Source organism: Peromyscus maniculatus, chromosome 13 (genome assembly GCF_049852395.1).
Source record: "Peromyscus maniculatus bairdii isolate BWxNUB_F1_BW_parent chromosome 13, HU_Pman_BW_mat_3.1, whole genome shotgun sequence".
NCBI classification, from domain to species: Eukaryota; Metazoa; Chordata; class Mammalia; order Rodentia; family Cricetidae; genus Peromyscus; species Peromyscus maniculatus.
The window spans coordinates 20,132,003-20,159,399 of record NC_134864.1 but is presented as its reverse complement, the minus strand read 5'-3'; the positions used below and the strand labels follow the sequence as shown (position 1 = coordinate 20,159,399).

The window sequence follows — 27,397 nt, the reverse complement described above, 5'->3', positions numbered from 1 at the left end:
TATTTGGTAATTTATAGCACCGATATTGACAGATTGCTACTGAATTGCTAGTGAAAGCAAATGAAGCGTGCCTCACACCATTAGGAGTTGCCCGAATTGGGGAATCTGGCTTTTGTTTTTGTAGCGAATGAGAAATGCCAAGTGCTAACAAAGATTTGATCACTATTCTTTATCGTTGCAGATTTGTGCAACTTCACTTATAAATGAAAATGAGATGAAGGTTGACAGCCCTGGAGGTGGGGGACGGCACTGAGTGTGTGGGGGGGCATGTGTCTGAACAAGGCACGCTGCTGCCAGGCCTCTCTGAGGAGCTTGGACTTGTCAGTCTGCAGTGCCCATGCAGGGACCCACCGCCATTTGGTGCCCTCCGGCTGATTTCTTTTTGGAGATCTATTTACAAATGGAGAATTGGAGGAGTCGGAATTTTCTAGCCAGAGGTAGAAATGTAGATCTTGGCTCTCTGCGTGTGCTTCCTGGAGGACTGATTAAGCTGTTTCTTCTGTAGGATAGGACTGGATGGGTGTGTTCAGGGGACGGGGCGGAGCAGGGTTAAGAGAAGAAAATAGGGGAAAGTCTGGGTTGTGTAGAACCTGGAAGGGAGCCTAATATAGACTTGAGCTTGCCTTCTTGTGTATTAATTTGCCTCGCGTTAGAAAGAGAATGATTTAGAAGGGCCGACAGGGGCACACAGGGCCCGGCACATGCACGCCATGTAACGTATTCACCCGAGTTTTCAGTTTCTCAACAATGCTGGAGGATGCTGTCAGTCCAGTCACTCGTTTGACACACGCTTATTAAATTATCTGCTGCCTTTATGCTTGCCGGAAATGTGAAAGGCCTGACGAGATTGCCCACAGCCTTGCAGCCCAGGTAGCGGGGGATTTTCATAAGCAGAGACGCACGATCCTCTTGGACCTTTTCCTGGTTGTGTGTTCCCTGATGAGGCAGCCAGGCGTTTTGAACATCTTTGTCAAGTGGCTCAGTGGCTCCTCCTACGGCTCCTCTTGGTGGGGTATAGTTTCCTCCAAAATCGAAGACGAGAGCGGATACCCCGTGAGCGCGCAACACCCCCCCCCCATCCCCCGGCTCGCTCTAACTTGGCTTCTGAAACTTGAGTGTTCTGAAACTGTCAGGAAAACTGCCTATCCTGATGTCGCCAAACCTGGCGTCTCTGAAGGTGATGCCAAGTGTACTTTCTGACACATTTCACCTGATGCAAGCTGGTGCCTCCTGCGTTCTGATTTGTCAGTGTCCTGGCCTGGGGAATATAGCTATCTACCCCCGGGGACAGAAGCCATCACTGAAAGCGCTGTCACTTAGTGTTTGGGGACGTTGAGAAGAGCCAGCACACGAGAGTCACAAGTCCGTTTAATGAATTTAGTTTAAAAGGAATCTCACGCGCACGCCTTCGCTCACCAGCCTAGAGTAACTGGGATGCCTGAAGAATTTATTATCGAATTAGCACCAGAAGCCTCGTTTCCTTTCTCTGGCTCCCCTTGTTCACAAGAAGTCGAAGAGAATGGCTGATCAGGACAGAAGATGGAATGTTTGTGTTGCATATTTATACATTGCGTATTATGCACGTTAAGACACCGGCTCAGGAGTGGGTTTGTCACATAACAGGAATGCCACAAAGCTTTAAACGAGTGAGTGAAATACTGGAGGTAGTGTGCCAGTGGAAGATATCTTTTTTTTTTTCTTTTCTCCTTGAAACCCACAGCTTTTAATCTAAATATTTCATAGGTTGACCTACTTTAGATGGGTACTTTTCTGTAAGGCAAAAAAAAAAAAAAAATCCCCAAAAGATAAATACAAATTAAACTGTATTTCCCTTTCATTTCTGTTTGAAGGTTTGGGCCTCTACAGAGAGGTTCCATTCATACGCTGCATGGCGGATCTCAGTCCACAGCAAAAGGGAAAGAGTACTAAGTAGCAGTTCTTGGTGCTCCCTCCTCACTTCCGAGTGAACAGATGGAGTCTGGGGGTAGACTTGCCTCTCAGTCTGTCTTTCTGTCTCTCCCCACCCTCCCTGCCAGGTCTAAAGCTGTAGGTCCAGCCAAGCCAGCTGTAAACATTGGGGAGCCCTGCTCCTTCAGCTGGAAGTCAGCTGCCCCACAGCAGCTGGGAAGAGGCAAGCCTGGTGTAGCATTTTTCCATGGCTGAAGTTTCAGTGCAGTTTTCCTTTATAATAATAATAATAGTTCCCCAGAGTAACAGTTGAAGGAGTAGCGAATGTCATTCGGCTCTGTTTCCTCCCGTGTATGGGGAAAGCGTACTTCTGTGAGGTTTGTGTGTGTGTGTGTGTGTGTGTGTGTGTGTGTGTGTGTGTGTGTGTGTGTGTGTCCGTCCTATGTTTCCCTTTCTCTGGATTGAAACTTAATGGTAAGATGGCAGACGAGTACTTGTATCTCTTGAATCGTGGTGAATGTTCTCTGGGTCAGAGGGAAAAGAGACAGAGTGTAAAAGAGCCTTTGGACTGGGTTCTTGGTGATCCTTCCATGGATGTACATTAGAGGTGGGCCAGGGTTTCTGTCGTAGGATCCTCGAGTGTCTTCCTTACTTACACGGTGTCATCACATGTTGATGGCATTCGATTCTCTTCATTGGTAGTTGAAAGAAAATGAAAATATTAAGTAAGATGATTTTCAAATGTAGTGAAAAGTATCCAAAATAGTATTTATATTTTTTTTAAATGTCACTTTTTTGTTGAATAAATGTCCTAAATGTACTCAGTGGCGTTCTCTTAGCATATCACTTGTAGTGACTATAATTGAAGTCTTTATTGATATAACTTACTTTCAAAATGACTATGGGTCAAATATTCTTTAATTGGCAAGATGCCATTCATTACCAATTGAGATGGACTTTGCTTCCTTTAAAGAAACCTCCCACACACACATGCACACACACACACACACACACACACACACACACACACACACTGGAGCATTTTAAAAATACATATGAAGCATCTATATGGTCTTGGCTCTGTTTCCCATATGTAGCTTATTCAGCCTTGGGATTTATCTGCAGAAAAAATTCAATTCCCGGGCTGCTCTCTGCTACCTTATTTGTATGACTTATGCTGGTGTCGTCAGTGGGCGCTGCCATATTGCAGCCCAAACATTTGCCTGGGGAGGCAAATGGCGCACTCCGTCCACACTAGAGTCTGAAACAAAAATATGTATCATTTTTTGCTAATCTTTTCTTTGGAATAATCTTACCCATTTCTTAACATTGTTGACCATGAGTGTTTATACACACACACACACACACACACACACACACACACACACAAAATTGTATTATTTGTACTCTGGTTAACGATAAAGCCCCTATACCACATAATAACTGCACAGTTCATCCACGTTTTCCATATTTTATTAGTGATATTAAATCCTTTTGACTTGGTTGAAATGCTACTCTGGAGAGGTTGATTGAAGTTGGGTTTCTATATAATACTTTATGAAATCCAAACTTTTTTTTTTTTTTCTGATTACTTCTCATCCTAAGCTTAAATGAAACACCAGAAGTGTGATTTGAAGAATAGAAAAAGAAACTCATTCTTTGCTGTTTGGGAGCTCACCTGATTTGTGCTTTCCCCATGCTCTTCTGCCTTTGTATCTTATGTAAATAAGATAAAATTCATCCAGCTTCCAACCCACTTAGTGTAAAACGCCACTTTTGCCATAAGGGAAGAAAAGATGGCAGAGACCCCGCCCTCCTCTGCTGATTAGCTCTCTGATCATATCTCTAGTGGACTGAGGTTCCTGATCTTAGTGAAAAGAGTGATTAGTCAGATTTCAAGTGAAGGCAGTTTATTGCATGCATGAGATGTATATATATATTTTTCTGTTTTTTTTTTTTTTTTTTTTTTTGGTCTGCTCTCTGGAAACGAAAGAGGAAAGGATGCATAATGGCATGCTGTACTTGTGCATTTCGTCAAAGATCTAATCTTTGTGAGTTCATTGCTTGTGAGTTATTATTTCTAATCATACGCTTGATTGACTCCAGCTAAATGACGTTCTGACTGCAGAGGCAGGGGTGGTAGATCCAAAACTGTAAGTGCGCATTTTAAGTGAAAATAGGGATCATCACGGAATGCCTTCTCAATCAGTAATACCTGACACCCCCCCTCCTCGCCCCCCCCCTGCCCCGCCGCCATGTATTTTTAAATAGAAATTCTCTCATCCTTATGTAGGAACAGAGCATCACAGAGCATGATTGAGCTCCAAGAGAGAAGATTGAAACCCTGGAGGGGATATCAAAATGATAAAAACTGGGGCTCCCATGGTGCCACAATGAATGTAGTTAATATGCTACTTTAGTCTGACAAGCCAGTCAGGTACCCCTTAAAACTCCAATTTAAGATTACCTTGTCGCTCTAAAGATTTTGAACAAAAAGGATGGAAGATTTGAGAGGGCAGCGGTAATTTTTTTATTTTATTTTATTTTATTTTATTTTATTTTTTAGAAGCAGGACACGGCAATTCTATGCTTTTTGTATGAAAATCCACTCCAGTACCTGTTGTCTTTTGGGCGGGCACTTTCCAGCAAAACACAGTGGTTCCCTAGTAGTTTGAAATAAGGTAAAGGAAAATCCCATGTCCAAAGAGCCAAGCTGATATGCGATTTTACAGCCTCATTTTTTTTTTTTTTTTAAGAAAGTTGTTAAGGAGTTTGAACATTTGAATATATTGTTATGTTACAACTTCCTAATGAAATCTGCTTGTTAGATCTTTTGGATTTCTGCCTTTCCTGCTTTAATACCACATAAATATTCAAAAGTTCCTTTTGGATTTTTTTTTTTTTTTGAGAGAGAGATGAGTGTTTACACAGCCCTGTGTCTTACAAGGAAATTTCTGTGGCTATGTCTATGTTAGGGAAATAACCATTGACTTAGAAGACCCTTCTCTAGAGGCAGCTTTAGGTACCCAGAGATTGTGTGTGTGCTGCGTGTGTATATTGCTTTTCAAATAGGCAGAATTTTAAGTGGACACATGATAAATATCTGAGTACCTCCACTTGGGAGAAATACATTGGCAAGCAATTGGTTTTTCTTACTCACCTATCCTTTTTTTAAAAAAAATTGATATGTTTCAGTGTTAATTAAAATTTTGCCTGTTTGGCATTAGGGAATACGCCCGTGTGTGCGATTTGAGATGTTTCAAAGTGATGCTTAACTTTGTCAAGCCACCTGAAACTTAAACATTGTCAAAAGTATTGAGTATTCGGTGGACTATGGGTTGAAAGTAAAATTTTAATTTTTATCTCACCAAGTGTCTTCCTTGGAGACCCCTTTAATTCAGTCTCATGCCTGGAGAAGTGAATGATGTTGGCTGTGAACCAGTTCTAGCAGGAAGCATAATCGGCATAATTAGTGCAGCCATATTATTGTAGAGGGCGTGGATTATGTGTGTAAACTATACAGGGTATGTGAGTTGGGCACTAATCTTTTTATGAAGGTCACTGGATGGTGCTTAGGGACAGGTGCTATGGCAGCCCCGAGTTCGCCCAAGACCAAAAGGTTAGATAAGCTGCTTTTAGGATTTATGCAGGGTAGTGATTTTCATGTCAGTTTAATTATCTTTATGTTTTACAAGACTGTCAATCCGGGTGCCCAGAAATCTTATGGAATTGTAGGCTCTGAAAACTTTTGAATCTTTTCTGATTGGGTTTATTTGATAATCATTTTCACGATGACCTTAGCTGAAATGAAGAGCGTCAGAACTACTGCGTTGGTGTCAGAAAATTTAATCAGGAGTCTATCATCCAGTGAGAAAAATGCCTTTCATTCTCCTTCCATTTATTTGAAATTACTTAGTGATTCAGGCATTTCTTATTGGGGCCATTACTTTGATTTTTAACTTAGCAATGTAACTCTTGAAATATGTTATGTAAATGATCTCCTTCAAGGTGTACTGTGTTTAAAAAGCTATCAATTGGTTGAAAATTGTTTTTAATTTACTTCATTCCCTACCAGAAAGAACTGGATGAGAACAGAAATTCATACAGCAAGGGCCATGCTGGGCCATCTCACATTTGAACAGATTCCTAGTGCTGCTGTTCCTTCTCCAAATACTTGCAACATCCCGGAGATTACGTTTACTGTAATCTGGTGGTAGTAATTACATTGGCCACATTACAGTTAATAACTTGCACGTCATTTCTTTATTCCCAGAGGCATGAAAATAAAAAGAGACTTATATATGATATTAAAAATACTTTCAGCAATTTTCCAGGCCCGTTGCTTTTATAAAACACTTGAGATTTTATTTTTATTAGTGTAAGACACTTGGAAATGACTAACTAGTAAGTGAACCTAGTGACATAATTCAAGTTTATATTGCTTGGTTAATAAAATGAATAAACTCTCAGTGTTTCCCAAGGTTTTTCTCCATCATTTTTATTATTACTATTTTTTTTATATCACAAAAGGAAATTGTTGAAGTCATTCTTCAAGATGCTCAGGGAATCATCTTTAGTTGTTTGTGTAGCTTTATTACTGTTTGTAGATGCTTAAGCAAATTTTGTGGGTTTTGCCAAATTAAGGACTCTTTGAGAAAAAAAAATTGAAACGATTTTATTTCTTATTTTGCTACCGAGTATTTGTGTCTGGAAGGTTATTTCCTTTAAGTTTTATTCATCTGAAAGGATTCTGGGATCTTCCTGCAGATTTTACAGTGTGATAAACATGGAATGTATTCTCACAGTGGCTGGGCGCTGTCCTCGGCAGTTCATTAAGTAGACTTGCGTGCATTAGCACAGGGACTGCCTGGAGTGGAACATCGACGCAGCTCAGCCTTTTGGGAAAGACTGATAGCTGCCTTGGTCTACTTACCCTGGACAGTGCTGAGGTTCTCCAGCCGCGTCCCCCTCCAAAACCAAGCCGCATGTTCTCCCCTGAAACTTTTGTGAGCCAATTCCATATGGGCTTGGCAGTTAGACATGGGGTCCAATCAAGGGAGGTATTTTGGATGCACTTTTTTTTTTATTGTTTAATCGTATTTTAACTTATATTTTTAAAAGAGTATGTTTACTTACCGTCTTTTTTTTTTTCTTTTTTTTTCTTGTATGGGCTATTGGTGATTGGCCATTTTAATAACAACTGGGGTTTCTGGTTGGTCAAGGTCCACAGATAGAGGGCTTCGTCCAACATTCCTCAATGTCATGTGCTTTTCTGATTCTGAAGAGTTGTGTTATGCTACCATAATGTGACTCAGTATAAAAGACATAGACTATGTAATCAACCATGCAGATTTGTGATCTGTAACATTGACCACCCGAGAAACATCAAAATGAATAAGGTAAATGTAAACATAATACAAAACCTCACAACAGTTTTCCTACATATGCTTGTGCATAATGTCCATAAGCAAATAAGTAGACGTTTCCTATCAATTGCTAATACTGGAGAACTATAGGAATGCATCTCAATATTCATTGTCGGCTTCTGAGTAGAGCAGGTCCATTTGAAGGGTATATATGAATCGTCGGCAACGCCCACGTTTTATTATGTCACTGTTAATGTCAGAATTGCTGCGTGGCCAGGGACAAAAGCAGTTACCCATTTGGTTTTTTTTTAATGCGGAATCCAGTAAAGAAGATGATTTGAAGTAACTACTCTATGTACATTTATTCATTCATTGCCACAAAAGTACTCTTTGCTGCTAATCAACTCAAGGACTTGGGTTTAGGCTACATTAGACTAGCTAATTAGATTCCTTCCTTTCCAAGGATAGAGATGCCTGTCAGAGCCCTGGTCTGCTCTCTCACCAGCGTTTATGGTTGAGACTGATTGAAAGGTCAGTGTGCTTACAGTAGCTCAGACATGTATCCATCCTCCGTGCCCTCCCCCCAAACAAACAAACAAACAAACTCATATTCTACGCCCTGTCAAAACATATATGCAATTAGAAACTAGAATTCTTAAAGGTTAAAAAAAAGTCTAAGGGACAATTAACCTTCTAGACATTTCTGTTCACGAAATAGACTAAAGAAAGCTTGATAGTACCCTACACCAATGGTTCTCAACCCTCCTAATGCTTCGACCCTTTAATACAGTTCCTCTGTTGTGGTGACCCCCGACCATAAGATTATTTTCGTTGCTCCTTCATGACTGTAATTTTGCTACTGTTAGGAATCATACTGTAAATCTCTGTGTTTTCTGATGGTCTTAGGAGACCCCTGTGAATGGGTTGTTTGAACTCAGAGGGCTACCCACAGGCTGGAGACCACTGACTTAGACAGTTTGAATGATCCCTGAAATATAAATTATTATATCAAGGGTCAAACTAAGTCAAGATTGAACATGTTGCTTTATTTCCTCTTGCATGGATTTTTTTTAAATAAGCATAGGTCTTTATGAGTAATACATTATTTTCCATAAAAAAAAAAAAACCATGCACACTGACATAGCCTTTGGTTCATTGTGAAGAAAATATCTGGTAACTTTCATTTGTACTTACCTATTGAAATATTTTAAGCATTCACTTCTGTGGTATGTTTTGTTTGTTTGTTTGTTTGTTTTGTAGCTTTTTTTTTCTTAAACTGTAGTATTTTCAGTCGGGTCTTTATGTCATTACTTTTTCCCCTGGACTCTGGTCTCATCTGCGTGGTGGAGTGATAAAGCTGTGTTGCTAGGCAGAGTTCTTCCAGGCAGCTCATGCTGGGCTTCATATCTGTCATTGCCCCACTTTCATGTTACTATGAGGATGGAAATGATTTGAGACAGAATATCATTGGGAATAGGCTCATAGTTAAGTGCCCGGGTCTCCTGATTCTCCATTGAGCCATCATGAGTGTCTCTGAACAGCCGCCAGTGGTATTCTTGGCACGCTAGGCTCAGCGGGAATAACACTGAAATAGCAAAGATCGAAACCTACATTGCTAGAAAATTCTCCGCTTGCTATATGACCTGTTTAGTCTTCCATTTTTGAATGTGTACAGTGCCACTATGGGAGGCTTAGGGCTGCCATGGCGATGCCAGGGAGAAGCCAGGAGATGCGAATGAAATTAGCTGGTGACACACAATTGGATCATTAAAAAAAAAAAAATGTTCATGGAATTGTATCAGCCACTAGGGACTTTGACCCTTGAAGCACTAACCAAAAACATCAAAAGAAGTAATTCTAGTTTTTTTTTTTTATGACAAAATTAAAGAAAAACATTTTTTTAATATGAGACGTTTTCTGTGACAGTTCAAGGACACCATGCCGATTCTAGGGAAAGAACGGAGCGGCCCCAAGGTGTCTGTGTGCACAAAGATGAGGGATCGTGTGTGTGTGTGTGTGTGTGTGTGTGTGTGTGTGTGTGTGTGTCTCAGTAGTGGACAGAGGCGACCGATGTTTTTCATTTTTGCAGAACGTGTTTGGCTGCGTAGGTCCGTGAATTAGCAGGGTCCTGCAAGTGAGATGCTATGTATGTGTTCATTAGGCATTTCAAAATGTCTGCCGGGCTGTGGACCTCATAAAGGGAGGCGGGTGCAGCGCCAGCCCGGTCTGCCCGGCGCTTCTGTAAATGCTCCGCTCATGATATGCCTGAAAACCTCCGATATTACAATAATGCTAATAAAAATGGAAAACTCTGAATTCTTTATAGATGCATAAAGAAGTGTAATTTCTCTGTGACCTGAATAACTCTTTGAATTGCTGCCCTGGCCCCTTTGAAAGGCGGCGGCTCTACTATCCCGCGCTGTGTGCCTTTGAACGTAACTGCTATCTGACTATTTTAAGAACGGGAATAATAGACGAGAATTTAACTCAGGGTTATACTTTGAAGGGCAGGTGGGATTCCCTTGCACACCTTCCTGTGGTTTTCTTTCCTTCCCATCCTATTGAGCACTGCTATCTAGCCGAGCTTCTTAAATGAGAGGTGATCTTGTTGATGAATAAAATTAAACGATAATACATTTTTTTTTTCACTGATTCAGACGCCGCCACCTTTTGGTTTTTGTCCCTTTGAGAATGGTAAATTGGATTTGTTATCGCGACCTTTCAAGAGGCACCATTCAGTCGACTTATTTGAGTTGGCGGCAGGCAAGGCCAAGGGTGGTTTGGAGAGTTGTAGGGAAGGCTGAAGGACCGTGCGTTTGGAATGCTTTGGCCTTGGAAAGCGGGGAAGTAAGTACATCACGGGGTAAATTTGGAGAGAGATAATTCCAACAGCGACCTCTGGCAAACACTCTTGATGGAGTGGCGGCGCCCAGGCGAGGCACCTGAGCTATGCCCCGCAGCCCCCTCCTCTCCCAGATGGTCTCGGGGATGATTTTGCTTCCCTGTCTCTGTGTGAATCAGCTTCTGGAGCACTTGCTGTGTGTAAACCCTCCTCTGCTTAGGAATTATTTTTTTCTCATTTTGATGTGGATCTGCTATTACTCCTGCCTACTGATGTCAAGATCTGGAGGAACGGGATGAATGAAGGCCAAGTCCTGGGAAAACAGGAAGGTGGCCAGGGCTGGTGACAGCTAGTCTCAACTACCCAGTTTGTAGATAATTTTAGTCATGACAGAGTTTGGTTCTTGCTGAAGTGAATGGAAATGACTGTTAGTAAGTTTTCATCGCTCTGGTTGCTTTGAGTTTGGATGCGGGTATAATTTCTATACCCGGTCTGCAGGATAGCAGCTGAGTGCATTTTATTAGAGATGCAACGAGGATGGCCCTTTAATTACATTGTGTGGTTTCAGTTTTGGTAGGTAACTGCCACTTGATTGTTTAATACTTTTTTATGTCAGGCACTGTAGCTATAGATAGATATGTATGGGATATAAACATGCACGTTTCACAGGGAGAAATATGACCCTCAAAATTCGGTGTGTGAAGAGAAGGAGCAGCACATTTGTGGTGCCTCCATTTAATACACATATTACAATTAGGTAGTTACATTAGAATCCCCAGAACCCTCCCTGTTCTGAATAAATTGTTCCATTGACTGAGAAGTTATGAAGTTGTAGAAATAGATCATTGTGAGTCAGCTGAGCCCTGGGGGCAGCTTACTTGGGGGCATCATTAGCACCAGGGTGGATGAAGGCTGTGGGCATGGTCTAAAGGGCTGTGTTACTGCTCTGTGGAGGTGGGCCTAGCTGTGGAACGGAGCCAGTGTCATGTCCAGTGGCGAGTCAGGCGTCATCATGGGTTGCACAGCCATGTGTACCCATTCCCTGCTCGAAGGGGCCTCTGTCTTGGGAAGCTGTGATCCTTCCGATCATGGCTGCCCCACATCGTGGCATGAAGGGAACAAAAAGAACATTTTGGAAAGAGCATATTCAGCTGAAGTAGGCCTTCAGAAGTGTCGTGCCTGCATGGAACATAACATTTGGGAGCACGCCCCATGTGATCCAGGGGCGAAGCCTAGGGTTTTTTAGTCTCGTCCTATGACGGGTAAGACTTAACATGATTCCGGCCTCAGAACCAGAATCAGGCCTCTGTGTCTGATCAAGTCTCTTAATATAGTTACCTGAGACAATATGACATGAATTGCCAAATGGCTTTAGAAAGTACAGAGCTGTTTGGGGACCCAGAAGCAGGAATTCTCAGTGGCAGACAAGGCCCCTAAAAGCTAAATCCATCATTGAATTTTTGAAAACATTGCTGCAGGGGAAGTTGCATGATTATTTAAGAACTGCTCCTGCTTCAAAATTAGCTGGAGAAGCGGTGATGTAACGTTGCCAACCCTCCTTAGAGCACAAGTTGGGCTGTATTTGTCTTGACGTAGCTGAGCGTCGCTTTCCTTCTTCTCGGTGATGAATTTTAAAAACTCTCGGAGATTTTTCCCGAGCAGATGGAGAGGGTAGACTGCTTGGACTACCAGGCGCTGGCAGCATCTCTGCATTTGGTTGTGAGGGTTGCAGCTTTGGGAGGGAAGAGGGTAGGCGAGGGGGGAATGCTAAGCCATATTAGGAGTGTGGTTGGTCTAGGTCTTTTTATAGACACGGGCCACACACAACCAGCCTTTTGACATTGAAGATTTATGTTTTTTTATTTTATGAAATCGCAGCACCGACCCCCCCCCATATGCCTCTCCCCATCCTGTGTCACCTGCAAAATAAACTTTTTTTTTTTTGAGAGATGGAGGAAGACGAGGCCGAGGCACAGGTGGAGAAGGAAGAGGAATGAGCTTTTAGGGGAAAAATTCAAGTTCAGCTACCAGATGTCATCGGTGTCTGATGATGATTTAAAATGTAGCAGCAGATTGTTCTTATTGTCTGTAGCACAGGTTAGTGGCATTGAAACATTTGGAGGAAAAAGAAACCATTTAAAACTTTTAGTTTTAAAAGTTTGCACATTCAGTAGTTGGAAAGTAAGATGGCAGTGTGGTCCCAAGTGATGTTTGTAAGGTGTTCATTAGCCGGGCTTAGGCTCAACTGGAGATGTTTGGAATGAGCAGTGAGCAGAGCTCTCTTCAGAGGGCAGAGGGGCAGCGCTCTCCCCCTCTCTCTGCTTTCTGTATGTGTGGGAGCCTCCTCCTGGAGAGGGGGAGAAGGCTCACCCCCCCCCACCTTTCTCTCATCTTTTAACCCGGTGGGTTGGCATACGTTACTAGTCACAGTGGTGTGGTTAGAAGGGTTTTCTCTTGTATTCTGCGATAGAAATTTCATATTGGCTTTCATGGAATTGGGAGATTTAAAACATTGCTCATGAGAAGATGGTACTAACTTTTATTAGACCTTTTTTTTTTTAAATTAAAATAAAGCCATGGAGAAAGATTGGATAGAAAAACAACCCATTTAAGATAGAAAAACGTACTTATGAAAGAAGGGGTAAGGACTATCTAAATAAGAAACTGATAATGGGGAGGAGAACACTGCTATTTACAACATGGGTGGACTTGGGAAAAAGCAACCTCCCATTCATAACTTACATATGTAAAGGAGAGTGACAGATGCTGTGCTTCAGGAGGGGCAGAGAAAGCTCACTACTGTGCACAGAGTGTACTCGGTGGCTGTGGCATTAATTTGGTAGCATTATGAGACAACAGTTATCATCTTGATGTTATGGGAGAGGAAGATGAGTATTTGGAGATGTTATGTAACTTGCCAAGGGTATTTACCAAGGATGTAGTTCAGGTGGGAATTCTACCAGGATAGCAGGGGCCTGAACTTCACAGCCATCAAAAGCAGAGTAGGTAGATGGATGGGTGGATGGATGACGGCGAGAGAGGAAGGGATTGTTTCTGAGTTAAGTGAGTTCATTGACTCATCTCCCAGGAAGAAAAGAGCTGTGCTAAGAGTGAAGGGCAATGCTATCCCATTCTTGACTCCACTTGAGAAACTCAGGCGCACGCAGATCCCCAGGGGGAGGAAATTCGGCCCTGACGTTCCTTGTGTCACAGGTGATCGTACCTGAGTTTGAGAAGGGATTTCTGAAAATGTCAGAGATCTGCGGCCACTGCTAGTCTTGAGCATCTGGAATTGCTTGGTTCGTGGTCCAGGGGTGGCGGCAGGGCTGGTGCAATCTGGGGCCGCGTGGATTTGCAGCACAGCACATCGCCTGTGTTGAGTCCCGACCCACAGGCGCTGTCCTCTGCTCCGGTCTGTTTCTGATCACCTTCTCACCTTCAAGTGACCTGAGTGATGCTATCTAGGAAGCAGGAGTTTTATTAAAATGGGAGCGCTATTCTATCCTTTAGGAAACTGTTTTATTCAGTGCCAAGAGCAATAGAAACATTCCCCTTCCCCCTGCTTCCTCTCAGTGCCCCACACTGGCTTTACAAGGAGGGAAGAAAGCCCGTTATTGAGGACAATATTGAAGGGAAGAGAGGTCAGGGCAGGCGGGGAAAGGGAGACGCTTGTCCGAACAATACATTCTCTGTGTTATTTAAAATAGTGTGTGACTTTAATTCTCAGTTAAAGCCCAAGGCCCAGCCTACTGAAATATGTATAGAACAGCAGAACTACTTTTGTACCCAAGGAAGGATGAAGGTGTTGGCAGTGTGCCACACTGGAGTCTTGGGATGGGAGTTGGAAGGTGGAATTTGCAGGGTGGAGGGCAGAGGTCACAGAGGCAACAGGATGTACCATTTGCAGCTGGTAGGTCAGCTTTAAACCCCCAGTTAGCTCGAGTTGACTGCTGCCATGGGCTTCTCTTGATTATCCTGACTGATATCTGCTAACAGTGAAATTTTCTGTTGGATAAAGTGTATTGAGATGAAAAGGCCTTTAAGACAATTATCAAATAAAGGTTTATAGCCATTTACCTCATTCTCCTGGCCGGTAACTTTGTCTCCCAACATGCTGAGTTATGGTCTCAGCCTTAGGTCCGTTCAGGAGAAAGGATCCACTGTGTCTTATATACGCTTTCCTTCCTAACACTCCTAAGAGGCTTTGGGGGTGGGGAGGGGGAGAATATAAATACTGAAACCACATCCCAGCAGCTGCCTCCAGTTAGCTCTGTGCACCTCCGCTCCCAGCTTTGAAACCTTACTTACAGGGGCGCCTAATCTGTCCCACATGCTCTCCTCCCAGTGCGGCCGTGGTCCCTTCTACTGTTGCCCTATGGGATGGAAAGCACATCGGAAGAACTAACTAGCTTGACTCCTTCAGGTCACCATCATCAGGGCACCGGTTTGCAAGAGTTTGTGAGTGGGAAAGAGTCAGGGTAGTTGCTTGTAGCCTGAGAGAGATGAATAGGCACATCTTCGACGCGATGCCGTTAGATCTGTCAAGGTAACCTCCAATAAAGTCCTCCATGAAAACGGTGAACCAATAAGACTGTAAGTCACTGACGGACAACCATGCTTTGATGAGTGAGTGGTTTGACCTGAGGGTTCATATCCCACAATCAAGGGGGTTACAGGTTCAAATCACACTAGCTCTTTTTTTATGTTCTACCTGTTTTCACAATCCTGGGAGTGGTAAATATGGCAGTGCCAATCTGTACCCCACCGTGGCTTCAGCACCCATTGGGGCTTCAGCAGACGTGAGTGGTCACTTGTTCTGTGGTTTTTCATTTTTTTAAGTTCAGATGTTTTCTTGCACATGCTACTCATGCCATCATTCTCCTTCCTGTGTGGTTTATTAATTTGTTTATTTTGATACATCAAGGCCAAAGAGGACGCGTGGGGAAGACACAAGACTAAATTATGTTATTTTCTTGGTAGAAACTGGAGTACTGTTTCTCAAAGCTGTTTGTTTCTTACCGTTGCTGAGAAGTAAGGCATGAAATCCACAGACAACATCGTAATCTTGTGACTTTTAATATATGAAATCAGTTCAATTTAAGCAAAAAAAAAAAAATCAGGACTGGTATTTGTGAGAAGGAACAGCTCTCAGATGTGTAGCTCTCAATTTATCATTCAAGAGCTATTGATTGTCTAGATTTCATTGCATATATGTGCAATACCATTGGTCCGTATCCTCTAAGACTTGAGAAATGTCTGCCCTTCACCTTGAGAAAGGAATGGCTGAATTAGTCCCTACAAAATCACCTTGCCCTGACAATTCTGCTTTAGAACTGATAGTCTTTGTGAGGTAAGGAATCAGCCTATCACAGCCTGCTTTAAAAGGTCACTGTCTCTTGCGAAGTAGATTAGCTCACTCTGTTCTATGGGCAGGAACCACTCTGCAGCTCTGTAAAACTCAATGCAGGATGTAAATTTCTGCTGTCGTCTTGGCTTGCACTTATAAAAGAAATTTCATGCCCACCAGTTTTCACTTCCTAACGTAAGTCAAACTCCTCACGGATAGAGGGTCAGGGTGAGTGAGAGCAATGTGCCTACCATTTCTCTGCGCGTAATAAACAGTTTACCAAACAGGAGAAACGTATGGAAAGGCTGCTGATGAAATACCTTTTAGGTTTTGGGGTACCAGTAAGTAGGTGAGTCACCATGGCCACTGAAATGAACTGTTGTTTGATGGAGTGAAGGGCCGACCTTTCCTTTGGTGCATGTGTCTTTCGGAATGAGGGGTCTGCTCTCCTAAAGTATGGCCTGTTGATCTCCATCATGTGTAAATCTTCCTGTATCAGAGCGATTTCCCATGTCATCTAGAAGGGCCTTAAAATTTGTAAGAAACCGAGAAATACGTTTCCTGATATATTCTTGAAGAACTATATATTAATTCCCTGTATGTCATCCATTCTAAGCAAAGATAAACGATAACCTTCCTTCCAGGACCTAATTCTTCTTGAGTGTCTAGGAAGGGGAAATTCTGGTTCAATCTGCATAATCCTTTACACAACGAAACAGTTATAAATGCTTTCATTGCAAATGGTTCTGAGATGCCACCGTCCTTACAAGACCAGGTCTGCTAGAGTACGGTGAGTTTTCTCAATGAACCAGGACCCTCATGAAGAATACCAGCTATGTAGCTCTTTGGCAAGGCTGGCATGCACTCGGGAGTCTTTGAGTCTGTAGGTTTATCTGACTTCTATTTTATGACTTAGCCCAGACGGTTGGTTCTCCTGCCTCTTGCCAGTATTGAGGGTCCCCCCTCCCCAAAGCCCAGAGCCTCTAGGCATTGTCATCTTCTAATTAGGTTTTTTTTTTTTCCCTTTCTGCTTCCTTGTGACCATTTCTGTTCTCTGCCAGTTTTTGACCTCTAGAAGTTTGCTCTAGATTACCGGACCATCTCTCCCCCTTTCTTCTGTGTAGCCTAGAACCAGCCTGAGATTTCTGGTTGGATCTAGATTAGTCACCTGACTTAATCACAAAGTAAGGCCTCTTTTATCCCGACCAGCGGTGTTTGGTTGAGGACATCTGACTCCATTGCTTTACAGTTAAGAAAAATGCATATACTAACTAACCTAACTAACCGCTGTTCGCATTTTACCGAAATATTCTTTTGTTGGTTCCTGTTATTTGAGGTTCCTAAGTGTTGACTAGGAAAAAAAGGACCATCAATTCCACTTCCTCTTCTCAAGGTAAATAACAGATCATTTCCATGTTTGATCCAAGGTCCAGTGAGATTTCTTTCTTTCTTTTTTTTTTTTTTTTTTTTTGACATGACCGTTTTGTTGATAGTATATATCCACACACATTGGCAGACCTATTTGGAGTCAATAACATTCTAAACCTTGCCTACTACCCCTTAGTAATACTCAGTATTAGGAACACTTTGTAAATAGCAGCGATTTAGATAATAGAGAGTGAGGTGACTGTCAATATTCCATATTTAGCTCTCGTTTTAAAGTGAGATAGTGGAGGGGTACTTACTGAATGTGTTTCTGTGCCCTGTAAGTAATGTGCACATTTCCGGAGCAATCGTAAATTCCTATTCTTTCTTTGCCTCCTGTGTGAACTCACATCTCTTTCTCAAGATTAACGAGGGGGTTCAATTCGTTGTAATGCTCATTACTGGTGTTCAGTAACTCCAGGAAAATTTAAATACATGCATTAGGGCTAGACAGGGAAAATAATTGATTCCTGGAAAGCTCTAGCTTAGTCTCTGCAAAAGCGCAGGGTTTGAGAAGACATCTGGTGTTTAATGACCATGTTGCCATGCAGTGTACCATCTCTGCCGGTCTCCGTTGTGTAGTCAGCCTCCCAGGACTCCAGGTTAGACCCCCAGATTATCTCATTCCTATATAAATGTCAACCAAAAACACCCAGAGAAAGCACAGGTTAATGTACGGTGCCTAGGACAGCGTCTGGTTACTACTCAGTGTCCCGCCACCAAGGCACTTCTCTTACATTCTGTTTCTAGTGCCTTTGCTTTGTTTTGCTTTTTGAGTTTCTATTTGACTTTGAAACTGAGTCTTGCTGTGTGGCCCAGGCTGGCCTGGAACACATGATCCTCCTGCCTCAGCCTCTCAAGCACTGGTATTATATTATGAATGTACCAAGTTTGGTTTTTTTTTTTTTTTAATTTGTTTTGTTTTTTAAGAAGATCATTGCCTTATCTCTTAATTGACTAATTTTTTTTTCATATTAATTCGCTGCCCCACTTCCTAGCCTTGTTTGTTCCCGTACACTTGATTTATTTGTGCTGCCTTTTCACAATAGCATTTATTTCTCCAGCCTTGGAATAATTGTGCATTTCAAAGCAATTATCAGTGGAGACGGAGAATGAATTACCTTGCCCTTCCTGATGCTGTGCTTTGTGGCTGACACACATTCTCTAGACATCTCTACAGCAGATGCAAGAGCCAAGGTTAAGGGGGAATTTATGAGGAGATATGTGCTCTCTAACTGGTTGGGCCCCCAAACTGAGCAAAGCCAAGGATCCCTTCTTCCCTTCCCTGGGAATATAGTACAAAGGGACCTTTTAAAATATTAATAATGTAATATGAATGTACTTACTACGAGACAATCTAAACCTTTTTAGAAGTTACTCTGGAATTCTGTCTGCATCTCTCCAGGGTAAAGAGTTTTCTAAGTTTGTTACATACTAAATATAAAGCCTCCTAGCTTTCATTCTGTGCATCTACTTGTTTGAGGACATCGCTGGCTTGGGCTCACTCTTCTCAGCTTGCATGAGTCTGGACAAAAGGAGTCTCATTTTTGTGGTCTTTTTTAACTTTTTTTTTTTTTTGAGATTATAGTACAATCACATCATTTCCTTCCTTCCTCCCTTCAGCTTGTCCCATGTACCCCCTTGCTCTATCTCAGATTCATAGCTTTTTATTGTTATATAATGTATATATATATATATACATACACACACACACATATATATATACATATATATATATGCATGCATATTTCTAAATATATACACATAACCTGTTCAGTACGTATAATGTTACTTGTATGTTTATGGTTTTGGTGTTAACCGTCTGGCGTTGGATAACCAATTGGTATGTTCTTCCCCGGGGAAGACTATTTCTCCTACTCTCAGCTCCTCAGTTGCCCGTGGTTCTTTGTGTAGGGTTATGACCTCCTGGGTTTTCCCCATCCACCTGAGCATGTCTGTTGGTGTTGTCTTAACTTAGATCTTGTTTAAGCAGCCATGATGTTGAGACTTCATGGGGGGGGGGGTACCTTCTCTGACGTTGCTCAGAGACACAGCCTCATAGCCAACTCCCTGACCCTCTGGTTTGTGCAGTCTTTCCGCCCTCTCTTCTGCAGTGTGCTCTGAGCCTTCGGTGTGGGAGTGTGTTGTAGAAGCATCTGTTCTGACTGGGTTGTAGATGTGTCTGTCCCATGGCTTTTCATTTTGATTGGTTGTGGTTTTCTGTAATGGTCTCCCATCTCTTAGTGAGAGCCACGCTTCTCTGCAGGTCTAAAGATAAATACTGAGAATTTTTTTTTTTTTTTTTGTAGTTCCTGGAGCCTTTCCCTGTCTTGATCAGCATAGTTTCTCTTCTCTGGACTCTCTTTGGCTCTTCAGAGGGTGGGGATCAGCTTTTCAGAAGGAATACCAGGTGCACGCATATTTCGTATTCGAGAATTAAAAGGGAAACACTTTAAATAACCTCACCAATTACCTTCAGCTTATTGTTGGCATTCGGACCACAGCAATATATGGTTGTAATCTTCAGGGAATAGTCATCAGTGGCCAGCAGTTCCTCTTCTGAGGTTGTAACTATCATCTCGAAGCCCATTGATCATCCTCCAAGTGTAATTTATATTCATTTCCCCTCATCGTGTGCCATTACAGTTGCCCACACTTCAGCTTCCATGCCCCTGTTCTGTCTCTTCGCATAGCCCCGCGAGATCTTACTGTCATTTATCTTTGATAAACTTGGCACTAACTCATCTCTCTTTTGTCACCTCCAAACCTTGGCTGACGTTCACTTCCTCTGGGAAGCAGCCCGTGATTAACCCCGACTGGGCACCGAGCATTCGTGTTTGGCATCAGGATGGCATCAGAGAAACCTCAGCCTCCACGATCTTCTAGGGCCGTAATGATCATTCTTGGGTCTGATTTGTTCTTTCACTGGACCTGGGAGGCCTCATACAAATGGGAAAAGCCCTTGCAAGGGCCTGCTGCCGTGACCTGCGGCTGCCACATTCAGTTCTGTCCACGTATCTTCCTAGAAGGAGCCTCCCCCTGAGTGTGTACCAGGCACCTGCTCAGAGGTGCATCTCCAAAGACAAGGCTGTCACTGGCATCTCTATGGTAGTGTCACTGTGGTAAGATTAAGTCCCTGAGATCTCTATAGTGGTGTCACTGTGATTAAGATTTTACTAGAAACATATTTTAGCAATTACGTTTTTTTTTCCTCGTTAAATCTCTGAAATTTTGTCACTTGCTTCGTAACTATTTTCTTTCCGTAAAATATGTAATAAGTCTTTCTAGACTGCAGTGGTAGTCATACCACTACATGCTACGAAAGGTTTTGGATTGGGTTCTAGTTGTCTCCAGTCTGGTTTCACTTTACTTGATTAATAGTTAGAAGGTCTAAAAATGAACACGATATAAGAGAAACATATCAAGAAGCCTTGTTTCCATCTTGCCTCTGTTACTCTATTACCGCACCACACGCCAAGGAGAACCAACTTTGTCTGCTTCTTGAGTATCCTACATTTGTGCAAACACATACTCATAATAGTGTTATGACCCTGGCTTTCTTACCAGGAGATGACCATACTCAGGTCATATGATTTCCTATTGTGTATTGCTTTTTTAAAACTGGAGATCTTTCCCTATCAGCAGTTGGAAGGCTCTGTCTTTATTCATCATAACTTCATGCTGACCTACTGTGTGGTTGTCTTAGGGTTCAGGCACTCCTCCATGGTGGACTCATGTAGCATTTTGCTATATAATGGTGCTGTAGGGAATGACCTTGTACACACATCATTTCAACTTTGTCTTCTAGTCTTTATATTCTGTTCCCCTGCCCTTTTCCATGTAGTCCTCTCAGGCCACAGGAAAATGCTATGTGCATATTCTTATATCCTTAATATATTCACGGTGACCTTCCAACTAGAGAAATAAGGCCTTGAAGATGCTCCAGGTCTGAACTGTCTGTGTTTCCTATGAGTCTCACTCCTGCACTCCTCCTTGGGCAGCTGAACTAAGCGACTGAGCTGAGGGAGACTGCATAGAATTTAGAGGAAACACCCCACGGTCAGATATAAACAGTTACACTATGTGGAGTTTTACTAGTGAAATATTTAAAAAATGTACTTACGTTATTGGTTACCTTTTTAAAAAAATGAAAGTATAATATTGACATTTAAAAGTAGAAAGTTTTAAATAAAAGTAGTTGAGCATCAAATTCATGTCACAGAAGATTGTTTTGGGCCCATAACGGTTCTGAACCCTGACCTGAAAGATCCAGCTGTAAATTGGTGTGTACGCATTTGTGGGTGCAGGGGTTGCCTTGTGGGCACAGTTGCCACACACAGCATTCCACAGGAAAGCTTGTAAACATTTTTAATATAAATTTTATTGGCATGTATTTATTGTGTAGAGTGATGAGTTTAATAAGGGATTTTTGTACAATGTGTCATGTACTTTGATCATATTCAACTCGATCATCTTCCTCCCTTGTTATTCCCATTAATTCCCCTAAATAATAATATTCCTAATTTCATTTCCTATAAGGAATGTAAAATTTTCAAGTGAGTAATTCTATTTTATTTTTAAGTCTTTCTTTTCTTTTGTAGTTCCTACCATATCTCATTTTATATAGCGTGTTGCCCACTTTGGACCTTGAACAGTCCTACAATCCCTCCCTCCCTCCCTCCCTCCCTCCCTCCCTCCCTCCTTTTCCTGAGATAGGGTCTCCTGTAATAGCAGACTGGCCTTGAACTTCCTGTGTATGGCTGCAAATGACCTTGAACACACAGTCTTCCTGCCTTTACCGCCCAAGTGCTGGGATTACAGTTCTGTACCATTACACCTGGCAACTTCGGTTTTTCAGTAATTACAAAGAACTAGTCTTTTCATAGAATTTAATTTATTCTGTTCATAAATAAATCCAAGTTATTCTTACCCCTGCTTCTTGTGTTCACTTTACATTGTACACATACGTTGTTATGGATAAGTTGTTCAAAGTAGTACCAAACCCAGTAGAGTGCTTCAGTAGGGCAAATCCTTGACTCATCAGATTCCTGGTGCGTAAAATGAAGGTGATAATGTCATGTCTTCCCCTGGATGTTATTGAGAGATGCTATGGGGATGTGAAGGGCCTATCATGGTATTTATTTGTGGTAAATCCCCAGTAAACAGAAGTTCTGTACATTCTTTCCAATATAATATATTGCTTTATGACTTTCTTTTGCATTTGGGGATGTTTAAAGGTTATTGTAAATGGTTAAATCATTCAAATGATATCAAACGATCATCTCATGCAAAGCCAGAGAAGTGACTCTTGAGGGGTGGTCTGTGCCCTGTGGTTACTCGTGAGTGTTTAGTGTCTCTTCATCACCTCCCTACTTTTCTGGCAGTCCATTAGGAATTCTGGAGAGAATCTACTTCTATCAGCACATTATCAGGAGCTGAGGAATTTTCAGTTTTCTGCTCACTCAGTGCTTGTAAAAATTGAATATATATCGCTTCCCCTTTATCATGTTCAAAATCTCTGGTTCATGGTCCGTTGAAATTCATCTTGTTATATTCAAAATGCGTCTCCAGGAAGCAGCGACAGGACACGAGGCTGGAGTCCACTTACTTCTCCGGGTTTTTGTTGCAGTTCCTTTCCTACACTTTTACTTGGAGATATTTTGTTTTAATCTCCCATTCCTTTTCTCCAGCCAAGTTTTTTGTTTGTGAAAAGTAATATTTTTTCCAAGCTATATTCTGCGTGATACAATATGGCTGTGTTTCAAGATGTTCCCTCAGCTTTTGCATCCAGCTACTAATTCAGGGCTATGAAAAAAAAATACCCTAGCTGATGTTTGTGGTGATGGGTCAGTGCCAGTAGAGGGAAATAATTTTGAGGAAGATGAATCCATTTCCAAGTAATGTTGGCTGAGTCAGAGCTTACATTGGAATTTGTGAAGTTGTCTGATAGAAACCGAATTTGACCAAGAGAGGACTGTGTGCTCGATCTGTCTTTGCCTACTCACATATACATAAGGTATATGTGAGTAAAACTATGTAGAATATAGTTTTACTTTCATAGTTAATTTTAGTTAATCCTTTAGAAGAATTAAGGTGTATTTTTCATTGTCCTGGCTGGGATTTTTTTTTTCCAGTTGGATCTTTTAAACAACAGTCCTAAACCAACTTAAAAATAACATACTATTTCCTAAAATATTTTCTCTGGGCTTGGCAGGGAGTTTAGATGCCTTGTCTCCTTTCATCACTGTTCCAGTACTGAAGGAAGTGAGGGTTATTAACCCCAATGTACAGGTAAAGAAATAAACCCAGGAAAGTTGAGTGGCTTGCTCATGGCCACACAGTTATTAGGTGCCAGAGTTGATGTTGAGTCTTGATTTATACACAATTCAACGTTTTATTGAGTTCCTGATTTATTTGTGGAGGTACCAGTGAGATTTTTGCCTTACGACTATTACTTTAAATTTCTTTTTCCTCTAAGAGGATAATGTTTCAGTAGTGACAACCATACAGCCATTAGTAGTTTCTTCTAGTCTGCTTTGGACAAGGATGGGCAGGAGAATCTGGTAAAATCCCGCCAGCTTCACACATCTCCTGTTGCTGGGAGACCAAAATTTCAATTTTGTGACTTAAATCACTTTTAAACATTTTGAGACCAAAGACAGGTTTGGGCTTCTTTCCAAACTATTATAATTAATATTGACAAATTATCATAATTACTTTTGACAAATTACTGGAAAAAATGGAAGATATCTGTTATCACCTTCTACAAGGAAAATGAGCACTCATGTGCTGCCTGCCCCATTAACTGTAGTACTCAAGAGAGAGACCCTTGTCTAAGTGCCTAGGCATTGAAAATGTGACGTAAATACATGTGGAATATTATTTAGCCGTTTTGCTTAGTGAGGCAACCCAACCACAAAAGACAGATACTGATTCTCGGTAGGGCGCGGTAATTACAGGGCCTCCAGTGGGGCTGCATGTGTGTGTGTGTGTGTGTGTGTGTGTGTGTGTGTGTGTGTGTGTGTGTGTGTGTGTGTGTAAATACATTATATATATATATATATATATAGCCAATACTGTAGTACTGCATGCTTACAAAGGATTAAAATGGTAAGTTTAATGTTTTGACACAATAAGAATTTTATTCTTCCAACAAAGTGGTTTTAAGTAAAATTTTAGCTTTACTGCTTTTGACTTTTATTTCTCAATCATGTTTTGACGAGGACGAAGGAAACACTGTTTTCCCAGACAGACTTAGAAAAATAAGAACGTGGGGTGTTTGATTTATCACCTTAGGATGCTTTTGCTTGCTTCTCTATGTGAATATGTCTGCTTTTATTTCTTTTATTTTTCGGCTTCACCCCTTAGGAGTGTGTTACCATTTTCTGTTATGTGCCAGACACTTGATGTGCGTATCTTATACCTCTTTTAGAAATTGGGATATTAAGGGTGGGACAGTTTAACTTGCTGATGTCACCCAGATGGCAGATGGCTGGGGCTGAGCACTCTGATTTTTGAGGTTCTTGCTTCTGATCCCTGGTTTTGGCACCTGTGGGGTGTGGTTGTGACTTCTGCTTTGTGGGAAGGCTCCCCAGATGGGAGCCCTTCTCAACATAAGACGTATGATTTCTGAGAAATTATAAAGTCGAGTTCCTAGTAAATTAATTTTATCTTTCCATCCCTGGCTTCCCCAAAATGAATTATGGCTTCTTTTTCTGTAAAGAATATTTATTAAATAATGAATTTTAGCTGGTACATGATGATATATAACAGCTGAGTTCATGTTAATAGCATATTTAAGCCCCATGTGATAGGATAAAGTGATTTTAATTCTTGGGGCTTGGGACAGGCTTGTATCAAACATATCTGTTTCATAATGAGCCCCTAGTTGTATGCTGAGACCTGCCTTTATTAAATTGTACAGAGAAATCCCTTTGTAAAGACTGACTGACTTTTTCCTCCTTGTAGGAAGACAGATTAATAATATTTCACTATTAATTAGGTCCCATCTGCTCATCCTGCTTCCCATTCTAAAGGTTATACTTATTACCATATTCACAAACCAACCCAACTGTGTAATCGAAGTTTAAAAAAAAAATTTTTTTTTAAAGGTTTAATCTTGGTTTTTATAGTGTAGTCGTCTTTTGGCTACTATAGACGGGGAGAACCACTGACTCCACTGCCACCCTTTTCCTTATTTTCTTTGATTCCGTGTTCTTTCTTCTTGTAATACAGCCATATGCCACAAATTGCCCCAAATCAAACTATCTGATATGAGATACAGTAATATAAGAAGTGGGCACACCCACTCAGCCACCGTTTTGGCCCAAAGCTTGCTTCAGGATCCAGGTCACAGAAGTGACCAATGGAGAAATGCAAGACTCAGGTCCTCTGCATCTGGAAGGTAGTGATCTTCTGTCCTTTCTCCTTCCCTCCCTCCCTCCCTCCCTCCCTGCACCCCCCTCCCTCCCTCTTTCCCTCTTCTCCCTCCCTCTTCTCTCTCCCTCCCTCCCCCCTCCCCTCCCTCCTCCCCTCCCTCCTTCTCTCCCCCCCTTTCTCTTTCTAATTTCCAGTGGGGCACCTCGGTGTCCACAGCATGACAAGAGAGGACCCCACTTGCCCAAGCCTTTAGGACAGGCCTTCAGAATGCTCTGCAAGAGGATGAGAAAATGTTTGGAAGAGAGCAGGCCCTGACTTCGTAGCTAAAAATATGAAGAAATGAAGTCCATACCACAAATTGAGTCAAGTTTGATGATAGGGGATTACTGGAACATTTTATTAAGTTGGGTTTTGCTTAAAAAAAAAATTAACTTTTGAAAAAAAAAAAAATTGAATCCCTGAGCCTGTGTGTCAGGGCTTGGCTTGTGGATGGCGGTCATTACAGAAACCGGCACAGTTGTCCAGGCCCTCTTACAGCCACACCCTTCGGGGACAGGGCTCATCTTTCCCTGCCTCACCTCTTTCTGCCCCTCATGTCAGATGCCGTTTACCTCCCTGCTTCCTCCTCATGGCCCCATGCCCATCTGTCCCGGCACCAGACAGTGCTGCTTCCTGGTCTTCCTTACAAGCTTTCCTACCTCATCCGTGTGCAACCCAACTTTGAAAGTGATTACGTACGAAGACCCGGATGTGTCATCTTTCACGTCCATCTTTCTTTCCAGGATGTCCTTTTCACTACGGTCACGGGCTCCGGCGGCGGCGGCGTTTTCTGTACTGACGAAGTAGTTCGCACTGGCGAGGGAATTACACTCGGGCCTAGGGTGATATTTCAAACAAGACGCACTTGGCTCTTTTAAGTTTAGTTCCTTGACAAGCTAATGGTAAAGGAGAATGGGAAGACAAGAAGCACATACCTTCTGTTTCTCTTTCCTCTTTTTCTAACCAAATAACCATATGATGAGAAGCATCTCTCTCCAGAAGGTGGAATGTAATTCTAGCTTAAACACTATAGCCAAGAAGAATTTTCAGGTGGAAAGAGGTGATAGCTAGCTTGGGGGAGAAATTAAATCTGCCCTGTCCTAGGGAGTCTAGGGTAAGTCTGCAGTGATGTGGTAGTGATGGGAATCCTGTGATATCAACAGCCTTCCCCTTCACTTTCCAGTTCATACTTCCTCAGATCTTTCTAGACCCGCGCTTCATCAACTGACACTTTAGATTCACCTAGAGTAAGTATGATGCCAGGTTGCTTTCCCTAGAGTCAGCGGAGGCCGGAGCAATTTTTAAATTGCTCCCCAGAGGGGTCTAATGTGCAGCACGAGGTGAGCGCCCCTGCTCCAGCGGTTTACACGTTTCTTACAGAACTGGAGTTGCTTTAGGATCCTCCTGGTCGGTGGGACTTACAAGCAACATTCCCCACTGTAGCCTAGGCTTTCGTCGGCACAGTAGAGTCATCGGAAGTTCGGCCGGGAGTCTCCTTCCTTTCCAGCAAGAGTGCATTTGTCCTCCCGGCCCACCGTCGTGAGTGCCTTGCTGTGAAGTCCTGTGCTGTGAAGGCGCTGCCTCCTAGAAACCATCTGGCCTTGTTTTGACGGTCTGGATGGATGATTGACAGCGAGGAGTGCACATAATGGCCAAGTATCTGTGCCTTAGGAGTATTTTCTCCCAACCGTGGGCTCTCTCAGCTGCTCTCAACGCTAGTTTAGAACAGGTGCTAATGTACATCCACGGGCAGCAAGGACTCAACAGACACTGTGTAAGTAGGGGTGTGGGTGAGGATCACAGGCCCCAGCCCCTTCTCAAGGTCAGCTATTCACATCGCTTTATGTGTTTCACTCCTGCTCTTGGGAAACATTAAATCTGACAGATTTTTGTCCCATCCGTCCTTCTGCAAGACTACTCAGGAAAATGAGTCAGTAGATGGTGTGGGCTTTTGCTTGTTTTCTCCTGTCTCCGTTATAGCTTATGGGCTGGACTGTGCAGGCCTGGGGCATGGCAATGGGCTCCTTGGTTTGTCATTCAGGTGGAGGCGTTAGGGAGGGTGATGGCTTGTTCTCATCATAGATGAGGAAT

At 42.3% G+C, this 27,397-nt stretch overlaps 1 protein-coding gene across 5 annotated transcripts in view; it reads left to right on the top strand.

Annotated features, from left to right (window-relative positions):
* The window catches only part of Efna5 (ephrin A5), a 284,200-nt gene that overhangs the window by 49,921 nt on the left and 206,882 nt on the right, over nt 1-27,397 (top strand). The window contains exon 1 of one of the 5 annotated variants that reach the window (XM_076549744.1): nt 3,877-10,121. The exons of 3 other annotated variants lie outside the window; for them this stretch is intronic. In XM_076549744.1, coding sequence (XP_076405859.1) covers nt 10,096-10,121 — 26 coding nt within the window. In that variant the 5' untranslated portion in view covers nt 3,877-10,095. Of the gene's footprint in view, nt 1-3,876; nt 15,659-27,397 lie in introns of those variants that run through there. One more of the 5 variants, XM_042259712.2, reaches the window with a different exon arrangement.